The 17,536-nt window shown below is 51.9% G+C and overlaps 1 protein-coding gene across 1 annotated transcript in view; it reads left to right on the forward strand.

Annotated features, from left to right (window-relative positions):
* LOC117652997 (probable G-protein coupled receptor No18) overlaps positions 1 to 17,536 on the forward strand; it is a 99,804-nt gene that overhangs the window by 66,540 nt on the left and 15,728 nt on the right. The window contains exon 6 of the mRNA XM_034398317.1: positions 15,199 to 15,427. Coding sequence (XP_034254208.1) covers positions 15,199 to 15,427 — 229 coding nt within the window. The remainder of the gene's footprint in view (positions 1 to 15,198; positions 15,428 to 17,536) is intronic.

Genomic DNA, 17,536 nt, shown 5'->3' on the forward strand with positions numbered 1-17,536 from the left:
CTGACTGGTGACTATACTCAATTTCCACTTTGACTAGACTGAAAATATCACGAAATGCGTTGCAAAAATACTAAAATTGGGACAAATTTACGTGGTTTTGCCGACTTTTTCAGTGACTAGACTGAAACAAGGCAGTGACTGGAGTCAGGGGTGTACACTGACTAGACGAAGTGAGGTACCCCTCGCTGTAACCTCGTAAGTAGGCAAAAGGCAACACTTTCCAGGTGAAACGGTGAAAGGCAACACTTTACCTCTGTCAGGAAAGGCAACACTTTAACCCTGTACATAGGCGCAACACTTTGCCCCTCCCATAGTGGGCAAAAGGCAACACTGTTACTCTGTAAGTAGGCAAAAGGTAACAGTTTACCCACCTAAGTTGGCAAATGGCAACACTTTACCCTGGTAAGTAGGAGACAGAGGACATTTCACCCCTTTTAGCAGGCAAAACGCTGCGCATTGCTCCCGGCAATCAGGCAAACACTGCTACTTTGCCCCAGGCCAATCTCGCCGGGTGGTGGTTCGATTCGCGTTGCCAGTTTTTCTCCTAGTGGTCCCGCATTGTCTTCTTTTTGTGCGTCGAGTCTTGGATTCGTTCTGGGCGCGCTGCTCCCTGCAGACTGCAGAGCCTGCGCCACTTTCCAGGCTCACTCAATCTGTGTCGCCGGCCGTGCATTGTCTTCTCGTTTCGCCATGCTTCGCCCCGGCCGTCCCTCGGCGAGCCTGTCCCGGGGAGCCTGTCCTCGGGAGCCCCGCCCGGCGCACTGTGTTGTAAGGCCCTTCCAGTGTGTCCACAGACTGAGACCCACCCGCCGCCGGCCGCCCGACGAAAAATTCCTCGGCAAATTATCGCATTGTTCCGAGAGCAGCGGGTGTGCTCTCTCTGTCCCTCTTTCTCTGTTTCTCTCTGTCTCTCTGTCCTGCTCTATTCCCTCATCCCACCGGGCCGCTTTGTGAGCTGTTGCAAGCCCACCAACCCCCCCACCCCCTACGTTCTTACGGACACACTGACATGTGGACGCGTTCTCACAGACATACTGGCACAGACACAGACATACTAGCACAGACACAGACATACAGGCACAGACACAGACATACTGGCAGAGGCACAGACATACTGGCAGAGGCACAGACATACTGGCACAGACATACTGGCACAGACATACTGGCACAGACCCCAGTGTACCTCGCACCTCTCTTGGCGACGAAAGTGCGGCGGAGCTCAAAACGCAGTGTGCGTCACGCGCTTTCTTTTCCAGGCAGTTCACCCGGCGTACCTGAGACCGGCTCAGAATCGCGGAACAAGTTGCACTGCAATGCCACCGCCGTCTTTGTCTGTCACTCTTGTCGTGCTCTGTCCTTTCTATCCCGGCGAAAGCCTTGGCAAAAGCGCTCCTCTATCCGCCGTGTGCCTTCCGACCGCAGCGCGGGGTCACCCGGTCCGCCCCGCCGGCCCCGTCCCCAGGGACCCCCCGGCCAGGCCTGGCCAGGCCCGAGCTAAGGCGCGCCCCCCGCGAGGGCCCTGAGCCGCCCTGTTTTTGCGTGGCGCCGGGACCTTGTCGAGCCACTTGTCGAGGCCAGCCTGGCGGGGCCCGGCGGAGTCAGGCGGAGCCTTGCGGGGAGACGAGGTCTGGCGGCCAGAGCAGTTTGGCGGAGACTCTGCCCGGGATACTCGATCACCCGCACGGGTCATCCGCATAGAAACTAAAGCGACGTAACCGGAAATATATAGGCACTCCGAAAACTACATACCGTTTATTTCTTTTTTTGTTTTTAACGGTAGGTTAATCCTATGATATTGAAACGACCGTGTTGACGCTTGCCGAAGTTTTGGTTCCGGGTGCCCTTGTTGGCTCTGATGTTTCACCAACAACAACTGCCGTTAAGCTCCCCTCCCCTCCGCCCCATTCCCCTCCCCTTCCTCCCCCTCCCCTTACGGCGGCCGGCCTGCGCCTTATTTACCTGAACCGCGGCGACACGACGCGGCTACAGCCGGCCGACCCCGCCGTTTAGGATGGAAATGAGTTGGCAGAGGCAGCGAACTACTACTGGCCTTAAGACGGGACGGGGCCGCTTGTTCCCCCAAGGAGAAAAGAAAAGAAGAAGACAATGTCATTGCATGTGTTTGTGGCAGCCAACGCCGCGTCCACATTGTCTCGTCTGTTCGTTTGCATTCGAAATGTCAATGTGGTGGTAGTGGAGGTGAGTGGGTTTCTTCGTGAAAATCGTGTCGCACGCTCCACCGCCCCCTCTACCGTTATTATTATGTAATTACTTTGTCTCCAGCCCACGCACATCACGCTCACACACACACACACACACACACACACACACACACACACACACACTGTACAAATTAATTATAATGTGCTTTCAGGCAGTAGTTCACATTTTCAAGATTGTTGAAAATATATTCCAGGACAAAAAAGAACCCATACACACGCGCTTTGAATGTCTGAAGGTGAAAGGCTGCACCAACATATTATGGTGGAAATGTTCCCCACAATACAAGAAAATATCTATAAGGTACAGTGAATTTTCAAAGGTAAGTTACAAAGTCAGCTGCACCTCCTTAATGTAAGGCATTATCACCATAATATGGAGAGTCTTCACCATACTACTTTTCGAGTGCACACACACACAAACACGCGAAAAATATGTCCAAGGCCAGAATGTCGCCTCTGCCGATAAGCTCCATGGCTAGACCTTGTCGCGGCTTACAGTGGATCCGCGGACGGCCCACGCGGAACGAACGCGATGTTCCGGTACACAGTGGGACGGAAGGACGAGGCAGGGCGACAGGATAAAGGCAGTGAGCGGCGGCGGGCCCCTCCGCGCGTGGGTGGAAGGAAGGCGGCCCGATTCCGAGAGTCTCTTTCGTCGCTCTGTCTCGCTCGCACCTGTGGGGAACGCGCCCTACGAGTGCGAGAGAGACAGAGTTCCCGGAATCAGTCTGCGGGAAGGCAGCGGGGCGGCGCGGCCACCACAGTCAACAGGGAGGTGGCTTAGTTAGGCCCGCAGCGGGGCGACCGCCCGCAGGCGCCCGGCCTACACTGGCGCGAGTGAGTGGGGCCCTACGGCGGCAGCCCTGCACACGGATTCTCTGTCTCTCTCCCACTCATGGGGCGTCGACAGGGGTGCGAGAGAGACGGGGCGACGAAGACGACTCTCGGAATCTGTCTGCTGGCGCGGCCCTTCAGCCCCACAGGCGGCGGGATGGAGTCCCAGACACGCCCTGCACGTGTCCGGCAGTCCTTTCCGGCCCGACGCCGCCTGCCTGCCAACCCTGCCAAGCCTCGGGCACTCATTTGCAGCCAATCAAGGCGCAAAGCCTTTCCCTCGCCGCCTGAGTTCCTCGTTCCTGTCCACCGGCACATACACACAGCCCAATACATAATTACGAGACCGGCTTTAAATCCTCACTCTGAACGTCTTACCGTGAGAGGCTGCACCAACATTTTGCAGTAAAGGTTTTCTCCATAATCCGAAATATGTATATTCTACGAAATGCCGATAGGGTGCACTGATTTTTCAGAGATGAATTCAGTAAATGGTTTCACTTTTGATGTACGTTTTCACGCCGTGTCAAGGACCATTAACTTTATTCGTCGAATGTGACGCACGGTACGTCGTCGCGTTCATTTGAACGTAGACCGAACGACTGTGCCATCATGACAAACGTGACACGATTCACATTTTAACGAGTGTGACGTCACGTTCGTTGAAAAACAATGTATACGCGTGGTTAATCTGCCTCCCCGTGGATTTGGGTGTAGTAGGCCGCGGGCACCCCCGAGGTGTGGAGCAGGGCGGGGCAGAGCGCACCGGCATGCGCGGAGCCCGAGGCGAGAGCGCCTGTCACGCCACCGGTAGGCCACCCGCTCGCCACGTCCACTGGGCGGTTGGCCTACCCTCGACTTCACAGGCGCTCTCACCGTAGGCCTAGAGTCCTAGAGTGGGAGAGAAGCGTCATGCCTGTCCGCACCTTCTGACAGCGAAATCTGCCATACTTGTCATTTCCGGACCGCTGGTCTTGTTTCCGGCCCGTCTTTTCCGCCGTTTCACTCGGGGAGGCACACGGCAGACGAAATATTGTTTACTTTCGGGTCGTTGGCCTGTCGTGTGACATTAGCGAGTTGCGAAGGTACGTCTTTTCGCCATAATGGTGTTTGAATTCTGGAAAACGGAAACCGGCTCAGCGGTCCGGAAATGACATGTATGGCAAAGTGCGCGTAGCGTTTTCGCAATTGACTCTTCTCTCCCACTCTAGGACTCTACGTAGGCCAGCCGGTGCACTGGTAGAACTGAAACGCACTGTGACGCCTTTTTTTTTTTAAGCGGAGAGAAGTAATGTGTGACGAAGGTCAGTTTCATTTTGACACGATCAGCACATGTAACCTTTGAGGTCTGCCTCATGTTCGAATAGGATCAAGAAAATTTTGATTCGAGCCCCTCATCCACCCCCTATCTCGTTCCTTAAAGACGACGCGAAACTGTTTCACGCGTGCGGCACAGCGCCTGCGATTCACTTTCCTACGCGCTATTTCCGTCCCTGTCTGACACTGAGAGAGCGACGCGAAGGGGGGAGGGGGCAGTGGAGAGGGCAGCTCGCTCGACAAACTCGAGGAGGATGATGATTTTTGGCTGAGCGATAGCGAAGCCCATGCCGTGTTTGGGCGCACCAAAAAGTGACTGGTCGTGAGTCTGTCTGTCCGTCTGTGAGTCTGTAGCGTACACGCTCACGTTTCTCAGCAACTACAACACCAATTGTTCCCAAATTTCGTATTGAACATCTCCAAAGTGTCCCACAGGGGGAGTTTATCTTAGATCAACAATTATCATCGTTTGAAATATTCAAAACATCGTTTTGAACTAGGTTATTAGCGTTGTTTGGTTGGTAGCAGTGTGTGGCTTACCAATTTCTCATACCGGCTGCCGCGCTTCCAAGCCGTCTGCAAGACAGGACGGTACTTATGCAAATAAACAAACTGAAGAGCAAAGGGGCTCTCAAATAGGTTCTGAGTTAGTTTTTTAACATTCTAGAATGATTAAAACCCTTCCGGAGTGTCAACGAGGAAAATACGAAAACTGAAAGTGAGAATGGTTTGCGTGTTTCGTGCCCCTCTCCCCCCTCCCTCGTCACAGGGGAATCTTCCTGCAGGTCAGTGCACTGTGAGTGTAGTTGTGGACTGAAAATAGAATGTTTTCTTTGCCTGTTACTTTGTGTGTATCTACTGATTTTATTTTCTCTGATACCATCCTTATTTTTAAATTTATTTTTAAATTTCATAGAAAATCAAATTAGGTAAATGCATGAATAACTTCTGTTGAAATTAGAAGACAAGTTACATGTCTTTGTTTGACTCGGGAAATGACATCCTATTTTAATGCTGCAACCTAACATAAATATTCTTGTACTAGCATCTATTGATTAAAAGAATCCACATATGGATGTGTATTTTTAATGCTAATAAATTTTGAATTGATATTGGATTCAATGAGACGATTCAGATTGTGAGCGGTGAGTGACTTGGTAATTGGATTTAATGAGACGATTCTTTTCACTTCACCAAAGTTTGTGTCCGATAACTGGAACTTAGTATTGGTAATAGTTTAAATGTGGCTCTCCCAATGCCTAATGTTAATCCTGTGCTGTCATCTTTTACTCCAAAGATAAACTACCACAAGACATGAATAAGATAATGGCGTATTGAGCAAAAAGTGGCCTCTGCATTGGACTTCATGAGACAATTCACTGAATTTGACAAAACTTGGTCTCCGTCTTATGCTTCAGATCAGCCTGCCCTAAACTGATTCACTTAATAAAACCTATGATTACATATTCCAGTCTATATTGTTTAATTCACTGGTTTAAAATGAAAGAATGACAAAAGGCTACTCAAATATAACTAATAAATTTGTAAATTCATTAGTTTGAAGAAACAGATATATCGAGTAGTGACTCAAGCAGACGATTAGCTAATTAAGCGATTCAATGGAATGTTACTCGACTGAGGAATCGCATTGGTTTCGCATTAGGGTGACGACATGGGGTGATCCATGAACCCAGACCCATACTCTATCCGTTATTAATCAATTCAATATCAATATTTTTCAATTGAATCTCACATTAATTCTTGCAGTTTTTGGAGTGCCAATCATGAAAATCACTTTCATTTCTACTCCAGACTTATAGTTTCATCTCAAATTAGCTCATTTTTGACCAAACTTTTCAGGTCGAGTTTTATATTGTTTCCTGCAGTCTTGGGTGTGCTGAACTCAAAAATGACTTCCAAATTTTTCCCAGATCCACACTTTACCTAATTTTGACCAAATTTTGACCAAAATTTTTGAGTTGAGTTTGATGTTGATCTCAGTAGTTTTTTGTGTCCTGATAACGAAAATCACTTCCATTTCGACTCCAAACTTATATTTTCATCCCAAATTAGGTCATTTTGGACCAAAATTTTCAAGTCGAGTTTTATATTGTTTCCTGCAGTTTCTGGTGTGCTGAACTCAAAAATGACTTCCAAAATTTTTTCCCCGACTCGCGCTTTACCCAATTTTGACCAAATTTGGACCAAAATTTTTGAATTGAGTTTGATGTTGATCTCAGTAGTTTTTTGTGTCCTGATAACGAAAATCACTTCCATTTCGACTCCAGACTTATATTTTCATCCCAAATTAGGTCATTTTGGACCAAAATCTTCAAGTCGAGTTTTATATTGTTTCCTGCAGTTTTTGGTGTGCTGAACTCAAAAATGACTTCCAAATTTTTCCCAGACTCATGCTTTACCTAATTTTGACCAAATTTGGACCAAAATTTTTGAATCGAGTTTGACGTTGATCCTAACAGCTTTTTGCGTGCTGAAAACGAAAATCACTTCCATTTATACCCGAAACCTACATTTCACTCAGAGCCCTTAAGTTGCTCATTTCGTCCAGTTAAGCAAAGTCCGAAGTGCAGAAACTAATTCGCATCGCTCAGCCACACTACGCGCCCACAGTAAACGGCGCGTACCCCTAGTATAAAATAAAAGAATCTTGAGAGGAACGATTGAGATGAGAAAAAGTGGAAAAAAAGACCCGATCATTTCAGCCTGCACTGTCTCGTCTCTTGACCTGTGAATGAAAGTCGACTGCCGTCGCTGCGGACGCATCGCCGTCGGCTTTTTCAGCCGTGTCCATTTTACTCGCGTTGCTGCTGCAGAAAGAGAGAGAGACAACGAGATGGTCCTGCGAAAAAAGGTTTTGTTTTATTTTACTGCGTGTAGGGCTCGGCGCCGCTCTTTGGAGACAAACGGCTAGATGCTTGGGCTCTAATCGGCTTTGGCCTCGTGGCGGGACGCGGGAGGGGCAAAAGGGGGGGGGGCACCACGGCCCCGCCACCGCGCCGGGGGCATAGGGGGCTAAGCGCGCCGGCATCTGCTTGGCCACGGCGGCTCGGCCGGGGGACGGCTGCCTTGATGTAGCGCAAGGCAGAATTATTCGGCCGCCACCCATGATCGTTTTAAGCTCTGCGCGCTGCGACTGGAGATACTACTCTGGTGTACACTGCTGCGCTAAGACCCTTCAGCGCGCGCGTTCATAGGCACAGGGTGCAAATATCAATGTGGGATGAGCACAAACAAGTACTTCTGAACGCCACTCCATTTAAACCGGCCCTTGGATGAATTAGGTGAATGGAGAGATGGATGGCTATGTGTTCGTGGCCAAGTAAACCCCGATAGATGTTTGCCATTACACACACACACCACACACACACAATGCAGTGGGCAGACAGAGCCCCGACCCTTCATTACATCATCATCGGGAAGGTGCCTGCGGCTCCTTATGTCAGACTGATTCGTCTGCACGGTCTTTCCTTCCCGTCCCCCTCCTGTGTGGGAAAACGCGTACTGGCCCTTACACCGGAGTTCGCCCCCTGGCTTCAGGCAGGCCGCTGAAAGGTGCGGACGCCAGACTGGTCGTTATGAAACGCACGGATTTCCTGTTGCTACTGCTGGCTAAGCCGAATAGAACAAAATTCAGGCGCGCAATCTGTTTTTTTATACCATTTATTCTAGTTTTCTATCTTTCTTTCTCTTTTTCCACCGCATATGTGCGCCTCTCGGCCTCCCAAATCAGAGTGCGAGTCTCTGCCTCCTGATGACCCATTTTCCTCCTCCCGGCGATGTCTTCTGCTTCACGTCCAGGGTGATGGATCGCACTGGCCTGACGCCTGGCTTAGCTTATCACACCTGCCAAGCCGCAACAGGCCTCCGCGTCAGTGTGTGTGTGTGCCAGTAAGAGGAGTGTGCCTTTGAAGGATGAGGAAACGCTGCTGGTGGCATTTTTGCGTCCATGAACTCCGTCCGTCCGGGCTGAGGGGCTGCCGAGGCCACCCGTCTCGTCTCGGGCCCGTCGTCCTGGAAATACGTTCCGTCAAAAGTAGCTACTTGATCCCTCACAAAAGCAAAAGAAAGCAAAATACATTCCCTGTCAGCATGTTTTCACCGTTAATGCTCGTACCGGCAAGCCGGCGTCGTCGTCGGCCCTGGTGGTCCCCACAGCAGCTTCCTTTTTTCGCGAGGACATGCTCCCAAAAGGGCCTACCTAGGGTAGCTTGCGCAAAAAAAAAATCAATCTGAGCATACAGGTAGCTTACAAAGAACGAACTTATTCTTCATACACCCAACTGAATCGTGCACACAAAACAATGGACTTTTTGAAGAGAACCAGGAACTTTTCGTGGTTCTTTTTTTTAAGGAAAAATCTCTTGACCCAAACTACGTTTTTTGTATCAAGAAAAAAATTAGTAATACGAAAAGAAAACAATCAAGAAACCATTTTTCCGGGTGGTACCTTACACATGCTCAATTTACTTGGCAAGGTTGGTGTGGTCCCTTTCTCGCCGATGGCCTTGATGAGGGCACTCCGCGCGCGAGGCCGCGAGGCCCAAAGGGCGCACCATTTACTGGCGGCGGGAAACTATCAATGGCTCATCCCGGGCCGTTGTCGCTCGGCTCCTACACTCTCGAACAATGGACGGCCTGCCCTTTGCAGCTCTCTCTCTCTCTCTCTCTCTCTCTCTCTCTCTCTCCTCTCTCTCTCTCTCTTTTCTCCGTCCTGCAAGACACAATAAATCACGTCCCAGGTAAAAATGAGTTTTATAAAGTCAGACGGGAGTTTTTATACACATTTATAAAACCATATCAAAAGGCTTATAAAAACTTATAAGTATATATATACGTTCATACATATGATTTTATGAACTTTTATAAGGAAATATAATGTTTTATAGGGATGGCCTTATATAGTTATATAAAACTGTTTATATGTGTCCATATATATCTCTATAAGGAGAAGCTCTTTAGCTATGATTATATGGGAATCCATTATGTTTTATACGGCCATATACATCCTTCTGCATAAAACTTTATATAACTGCACACATATCCCTTTATAAAACTTCCGTGTGATTGTATAAATCTTTATTCATATGACATTATTAAAATTTATAAAATTGGATAAAAAATCCTTATAAAATCATAAAAAACCTTATAATGGCCTTTATAAAGCCCATTTTTACCTGGGGTGTGCGCCGCCAAGTTGGTGGAGAGACAAGACGAGTAGTGGCAATGACAGCGAAGGCACTTGGCTGGGGCAACACAGCCCGGCTGGCGAGTGCGCAGCACAGCAGGCTGCTTCCGAGAGTCGTTTTCGTCGCTCTGTGTCTCTCCCACACTCATGGGGCGTCGCGCATGGGTGCGAGAGAGACAGAGCGACGAGAACGACTCCCGGAACCAGCCTGCAGCGCGGCGAGGAGGCCGCCAAAATCAGGTTCGGCGTGTCAGAGAGGCGACGGCGCTGTCAGATTGCGCTTGCCGGTTGGTTGCCGGTCGTGTCGGCCGTCCTGGAGGGGTAGCAGGCGTGGATCCAGGGTGTTCCCAAGCAGGGCGTAGAGAAGTGCTTTCCCACTACTTTCAGGGGCAAAGTAATCGTTTTGACCACCTTTCTGGCGTTCTATGTCGAAGTACGTAAGGACGTGGTACTCAACATCGTACTACGATCCGCAAGACCGGTGAAGGCGAACGCGTTCGAAATCCCGAACGCGTTTTGAGCTCCAGTGTCGCTAAATGGGATTCGAAGCGAACGTTTGACCCCACCGACGGATTGCTCTCTTAAGAATCCATTGGTTCGGTCGCACGCTCGGTTGAGTCCTATTTAGCGACTCTGGAGCTCAGAACGCATCTTGAGTTTTGGCCGCCGGCGCCGGTCGTCTGGCCCACTGTGCCCCGCTAACCCTGTACACTGTAAAACTGTACCCCCGGCGGCGTGGCGGTGTGTGGTACTTTCAGCGGCGTGGGTGGAGCAAGCCGAGCAGGCAGTGCCAGGCACACACGCGAGCAAATACGACTTTGCGCAGGGCGTTCCTCAGCGTTTCTCAGACGTGACGTTCGTTTTTTCGTAAGTATGCAATGCTGCGGAGGGCTTTCACACCTAGCCCCCTTCCCCCTCCCCCCCCTCTTTCTCTCTCCGTCGCGTACCCCCTCCCCGACTACCTCTGCCCCCACCACCCTTTCCACGCGTCTGGCCTGCGGGGAGCATTGTTTGGTGGGACTGCATACTTAGGAAAATGAACAGAGCTCTTGGAAACACCCTACCCTGGAAGAAAGACTGCTCAATTCGTCATCCATTCAAACAAGCCGAAGATAAGATCCATCTCTCTCGCTTGAAAAGACACGACAGTATCTTCGTTGCTCAACTCAGTAAGCGAGTGTAAACTTTGATAGCAGCAGGCCGTGAATGAATAAGAGAAATGTCTGTGAGAAGTATCTTAAATGTTTGTGCAGCGCGAGAAAGATCCAACTTTGTTTGTGATGTGCGAGAAAGATCGCAACTTCTTTATGCACCTCGCGAGTTTGGCGAGGCTTGCAGTTTTTAAACCAGTTGAGTTTTGCTTTTGCTGAATGATGAGTCACCTCCATGTGGAAAAAGTTTGTCAGAGCAAAGTGGCCCATTGTGAGTGTGATTTGTTGTGTTTTGAAGATAAAAACGACAACCCTAACCACTGCAGAAAGGTGGTTCTGTATAGCACGGAGCAGATAATTATGGTCTTTCTCGAGCTGAACAAATAATCAGGATCTTTCTCGCGCAGTGTAAATGATTGTGATACTTTTCCTAGCACGCGTCGAGGTCACAACAGTGCAGCTGAGCGGGACCGAATAAAACGAAACAGCACGCTCTTGAGACAGCGTATCAAGCTGGGCGCGCCATGCGCCGGAACCGGAAGTCTCGCTTTTAGAAGGGCGGAAATCCATTCCGCCGAGGCTGCAGTGTGGTCGTTGGCTGCGCTAAAAAGCTGGGCAGCGCGCACAGCGTCCCAAGGAGTCCCAAAGAAGCGGGGGCTGGCCGAGACGGCCTTCGAACAGCCTCCATTCCGGCAGGGCCTTTGGGCAGGGCACCCCACAGCATGCTGCAGCAGCCCCGGAGGCCTTGACTGGAAACTTTTCTCCTCGTTGCGGACCATCGGAAATTTTTTAAGTTTTGCACCACGAACCGCTGCGCGCGCTGCGCCGCGTCCGGCGGTGAACTTCGGTCGGGCCGTCCTGCTGTGGCGCGCTGGCTGCAGGCGCGCGCCTCCGCTGACCTGGTTTTTGGCAGACAACTAGTTTTCATAGCGGTCGCGGCGCGGCAGACCTTCTACGGATGGACGGCTTGCCGGACCGACCGGCCCTTCTGCGGCAAGGCCGGGCAAGGCCGGGCAAGGCCGGCCGACGGCAGCAGCAGCGGATCTCCCTGCTCGGCCAGAAAACGGACCCCTGTCTGTACCGTAACACTCTGGAAAAAAGGTCTACGAAGCGTCTGCTTTATGACTTCTCTGAAATTAGAGGATTGTCGAATTGTATCGTATTTCAAAGGAATTCTTCGTACTGTGAAGGGTTCTGCTTAAAAATACAAAGTATTTCCTCGTAGATTTTACAATGGCTCTGGCTCTTCGGATTAGAAAGCTATGCTTCGTAGCCTTTTTTGTGTGGCGCGGGTCCAATGAATGGGACCCCGCTCCACGGAGTCACCTTTCATTTTGACTCCTTGAAAGGTGGACGGAAAGCCCCCTGTTAGTAGGCAAAGAGCGCTACTTTGACCCACCACCCCCACTACCACCACAGCCACCTCTGGATCCGCCACTGGCCGCGGCAATTTCGGGGACATGTGCCTTTTCGCTCCGCCCCGCTGAGCTGCATGCAATAAAGTGCGCCCCCGCAGTGCGCGGTCCGCGCGAACCGGCCGGTGAACGATGACTTGCTGGAAAAAAACGAAAGAGAAAAGGGAGAAAAAGTTGAAAAACAAACGGCGCACCCACGCGCTCGGCTTAGCTGTCGGTGACGGAGGCACCCAGGACGGCCCCACAGTGGAGGTTATGATGTTCACTTTTGTACGAGACGTTTCAGTTTTTTGTACAGACCAACTTTGCGTTCGATTTTCATACGAAAAAACGCACGTTTCCCGGAGTCCAATGAAAATGTGAAGTTTAATTGCCGGTCTGGACAGACTGGAGGCCGGACGGGCGGGCGGCCCCCTGCCGATGCAGGGATCGCCTCCAGAGAGCGCCGCAAAGCCGATTACGGCGTCTGGAATGCCGGCGCCATTTGGCGGGGAAGGCCCACTCCATGGGCTTAACGTTACGAAACGGACTAACGGCGTGGGTCAGAAATAAAATGCAGATTTTTTTTGCGTTGATAGCTAACAAGAAAAAAGAGCAGCTCTTTACCTTTAAACATGATAAAGACTGGCGTAAGACACATTAAAAGGAGTTAGCTAGCTGGATTGCTGGGGTCCAGAAATCGAGCATGTATCCATTATACGTCCTCACCCATTTCCCCAAAAGAAAGAATTCCCATTTATTTGCTTTTCAAAATACATTTTCTCAAAGCTAAATCTAAATTCCAATTCAACATTTTCCAATCCTTTCCTCCCAAGATTACAATTCTCCAAAGTTATTCTCTGAAGTCTCTCGAAAATCTATGCTCATACGCCCACGAATTCCAGAAAGGGAAACATGCGGACTCTGAGACCATCGTGACCGTAATGCCGATGGGGACCATCCTAACCATCCTAATAATATTGTTCCCGACTGTGCCTGAAAGGAGCAGCAACTGAGTCAGTGGCTGATTGACTGAGTCTGCATGTGGGCGGAGGAGGAATAGAGGCATCTCCTTCACCCGGCACGTGGTGCGTCCACCCGGGCTCCGCTCGACGGGCCTCCGGCCTCTAACCCGACTCCGATACGGCAAAGGACCTTCTTACTCAACTCATTGCTGTAATATTTATAAGATACTAGAAGCAAGAATATCATATACTTACTGTGTTGTTTGAAATACGCTATCAACGACATTTTTTTTACTTGACTGGTCCATCTTATATCATTTCCGTTTCCTTGAGGGAAAGGAGCAGTTGGCGCTGGTGAGGCTTTTCGGTTCTCCCACTATTTGCTGCAACTTAGTCCCCAAACACTGGGTGTGGATTTAGGCTTAGGCAGGGCGGCGAGTTGCGAAGCGGTCCGAAGTGTGTCGTGCGACCTGAGCTGTGTGCCTACACCGCCGCTGCCCTCAAGACCCCTCTGGCGTCCCTCGGGGTCCTGATAATACAATAAACGAGCAGGTTCGATAGACGAAAAGGAAAGTCTGGAATCGATGTCCGAGCTATTTACTAGAATGACTACACTCTTAGGTCTTTCGTATTTTTGTACGGAAAATTTTAGAAGAATGCAGTTTGGAAAAAAGGAGAAACGCACGGAACGTGTTAGGTTCAGGAAACGGGTACCGAAAAAAGGTACAGAAGATCCGTAATTAGCACGGGCGGTCCAGGCTAAACTTGTTGCATATGTTTTTCTTCCAGTGTAAAAGGACTCTCAAAAGCACACGCACCTTCATTTCAAGTTTCTGATTATCCTTGCCATTGGAAGACTACTGTCGGCTACTGTCACTGTCTCGGAATGTTGTACTCATACTCTCCTCGTAAAGCCAACTGGATGCGTGACTGTACTGAAACGATTAGCCCCAAGGTGTCGGCTGGCTGGTGCGTGCCCGCTCACGTTGCCCAAAATGATTGGCCTGGTAAGCAAACAGGGGTAAACAAAGCACCCGCCAAAGTGCCAAAGTCGGGGTAAGGCCCTGGCGAGGGCCTGGCGAGGCCTCGTTGGGCGGCGAGGGGGTTCATCGCGCAGCCAGTGACAGTTTGAGGCAGCTAATGAGGCTCATAACACAAACTTGCCGCCCCAAACTCTGCAGATGCTGCTCTCTGTTTTGCTATTTAACTTTCCTTTTTCTCTTGGTTCTCTGTCGCTCCACGCTGCCGCCGTCAGCCTGCAGCGGTCCTTTATTGGTCCAGGCGAGGGGATGTCCTTCAGTCGGCTCGGTTCCCGTCCATTAAAGCAGATTGCTTTGCGGCCTATATTACTTCTGCTCTCCCTCTCTCTTTGAGCTGTCTTTGCGCATTTTGCTCCGTCTTTAATATCGTGTGACGCGCTCCTTCTTCGGCACTCCGCTCCCTAAATAGAGCGTTTCAAATTTTCTTTATTAAGGTGCTGCTGCTCGAGCCGGATTGGAAACCCTCGGCAAATAATAATTTGGCTTCCCTTCCGTTCGAGTGTACCGTCGGCAGGTGACGTTTGCCAGGAAATTGTCTTTTGGAGGGGGGGCGTCTTTGCCGACTCAATAAGTGGCTAAGGACTGTGCTTGAGCTACAGGAAGGTGACATTTCTGAACAAGGGACTTTGTACCTCTAAAGTTTTTTTCCTGATTGTGCCATTTGTTCTTGTTGTTGTCATGTTCGAAAAGACGTACTTAGAAAGTTGGAAGTACACTGGGAACGAAAGTGTCATGATGGGGGTCCTTTTCTTAGGAAAGTGACGCTCCATCGTTGGCATGAATCATTTTGGATGTTCTGTCGCAGGATCGACTTGTACGAGACTGTGCCTGAGATGAACTTTCGCTCTTGAATTTCCCTTCGACCAAAAGTTAGGTCACAGCAATCGACCCTTGATCACCATGGTGATCGGTGGTGCACCACCGACACGCGGTCAGGATGGATGTATGGTTTCTGCCACAATAAGAAGAAAAGACGACGGAAAAGCTTCCTTCCGTAGTCTCTGACCCGGTCTCTGACTAAGTCTCTAACCTGCCTCTGTCCCTCACGTCGTTGTCCTCGCTGTTGCAGGCACCTGGGAGCTGGGCTGGGTGCTGTGCGACCTGTGGGTGTCTCTGGACGTGCTGCTGTGCACCGCCTCCATCCTGTCGCTGTGCGCCATCTCCGTGGACCGGTACCTGGCCGTCACGCAGCCCCTCAACTACTCCCGCAGGCGGCGCTCCAAGCGCCTCGCGCTGCTCATGATCCTCGCCGTGTGGGTCATGGCGGCCGCCATCACCTGCCCGCCCATCCTCGGCTGGTGAGTAAATCAAAATACCAAAAACTTTGATTTTTAACTTTTTTTGCAAGGTAGCAATCACGGTCTGATTGGTGGAAGCATCCCCAGCCCCAAGTGTGGGCGGCGCCGGGTCAATTTGGTCAATTTGTCAGACCGCCAGGCCTCCAAGCCACGCCCGCTAAAGCCTCAGGCACAAGTTGCCAACTATGCCAACTACTGGCAGTGGGCGCGCCGCACGGCACGGCCCTTCAAACCGCACTGAATGCGTCCTGATTCGAGTGCGGATGCCACCCGGCGCGAGATCCGACGAGACACTGCGATCCGACCCGACCCGACCCTTGCACTTTTCGAGAGTGCGGGTCATGTGGGCCGTTAATTGCATTAGTGTCGGCGAGTTGGGGGGCAGGGCAGGCGGCATGGCGGACCTTAAGTTTGTTTGTGGCGGTCGGGTTGGCAACCCTATTGCGACACTGGCGCGCGCGGTATTGTGCCCGCTTTGTTGGCCACACTGTGGCTGGTCGGCGTGCCAGCGGCCACCACGGCGCAGTGATGAAGCCCAGCTTCCTGCCTCGCCGGCAGGCCTGCCACACAGTGGGCCAGAAGAACGGCGGAGGCGGCTGACATCCCGGACGCGTTTTGAGCTACAGGGTCGCTAAATAAGACTCGAACCAAGCGTGTGGCCCCACCAATGGATTGCTCTCCGGACGATGAATCCATCGGTGGGGTCACACGCTCGGTTCGAGCCCCATTTAGCGACTCTGGAGCTCGAAACGCGTCCGGGATTTCGGCCGCCTCCGCCGGCCTTCTGGCCCACTGTTTGGCGGCCCAGCGGGCAGACGCAGCCCGGAATGCGTAATTCATCCATGTTGATGTTGAAAACAAAGATGATTACTGAGCGCCACTATGCCTCCTGGCCTCCGCGCCGTAGCGGCAGCCCACCGTAAAGTCCGCCCTGCACGCCCCGCTTCCTGTATCGTGCGTAAAGTTTGGGGACCCGATCCAGACCAACCCCATTCCCTAAGTGCGTCCAACAGGACCTTAGGCGGGGAACGTGCTCGACAGTGGCGAGGAACACAGTTCCAACTTCCCCCTCCCCTATGCCCCGGTCATTCACACACACACACACACACACACACACACAGAGGCGTTGGGCGTTGGCAACCATGCTCGCCTCGAGCAATAATTGCACGAGGAGAATGCAACAGGCGTGGTGTCGCGGTGCCCCGGGCTTGCAAGGTTTGTCTGGTTGCCGCGCGTTGCCGCGTTGCCGGGCACTTGTTGAGTGGCACGTCTCGAGGCTTTTCCTGTCCCTTGGAACCCTTGGAAGGGCGAAGGGTCCTGCCTGCCTGCTTCAGACTGAGAGTCGTTTTCGTCGCCCTGTCTCTCTCGCGACTGTATGAGGGACGCCGCATGAGCGCGAGAGAGACAGGGCGACGAAAACGACTCTCGGAATCAGCCTGCCTGCTTGCCTGGCGGTCGCGTGCAGGCGTTCCGAGAGTACTTCCGCCTTCGGAACCGGAACCAGTCGAAAAGTGTGGCGCGGGTTCGACGGGTGCTGTCCGTGAGAGACCTTGGCGCGCCTTGGCGTCGGCGCGGACCAGGGTGACACGAGTTAGTTGGGTCCGTGCCCGTGGTGGTGCCGGCGGTGGTTAGATCAATACTTACTTTTGGTTAGGGTCGTCCCGGCCGTGCCGGCCCGTGCCCTTGCCGTGTGCCCTCCCGGCCAGGTCCTCCAACCGGCCCGGCTGGGCCTGCCTTCCCGGCTCAAGGGCCGGGACCCATTCATTTATCCAGCCAGTTCATCAGTTTCCAAGTAAGCCCCGTCCCGTCCCCCATCCGAGGCCCGGCCTGTCCATGCCCTCGCTGCAGACCGAGAGGCACCGCTCTGTCTCTCTCGCACCCGCACGGAGCGCTCCGTGAGTGCGAGAGAGACGGAGCGACGAGAACGCCTCTCGGAATCGGTCTGCCCCGCCGGCGTCCTACGACCCCTTCCGCGGTGGCTTCTCGTCCGGCCCTCTTAAGCCGCGCTGGCCTTCGAGCTCTCGGAGCGCTTGGAGCGCCGCTTGGAGCGCTCGAGGCTCTCGGAGCGCGGCGCATTGAATTGCAGAGCACCGAGTCGCTCCGCCAGTG

The sequence above is a fragment of the Thrips palmi genome, unplaced genomic scaffold (genome assembly GCF_012932325.1).
Source record: "Thrips palmi isolate BJ-2018 unplaced genomic scaffold, TpBJ-2018v1 HiC_scaffold_8, whole genome shotgun sequence".
Lineage (NCBI taxonomy): Eukaryota > Metazoa > Arthropoda > Insecta > Thysanoptera > Thripidae > Thrips > Thrips palmi.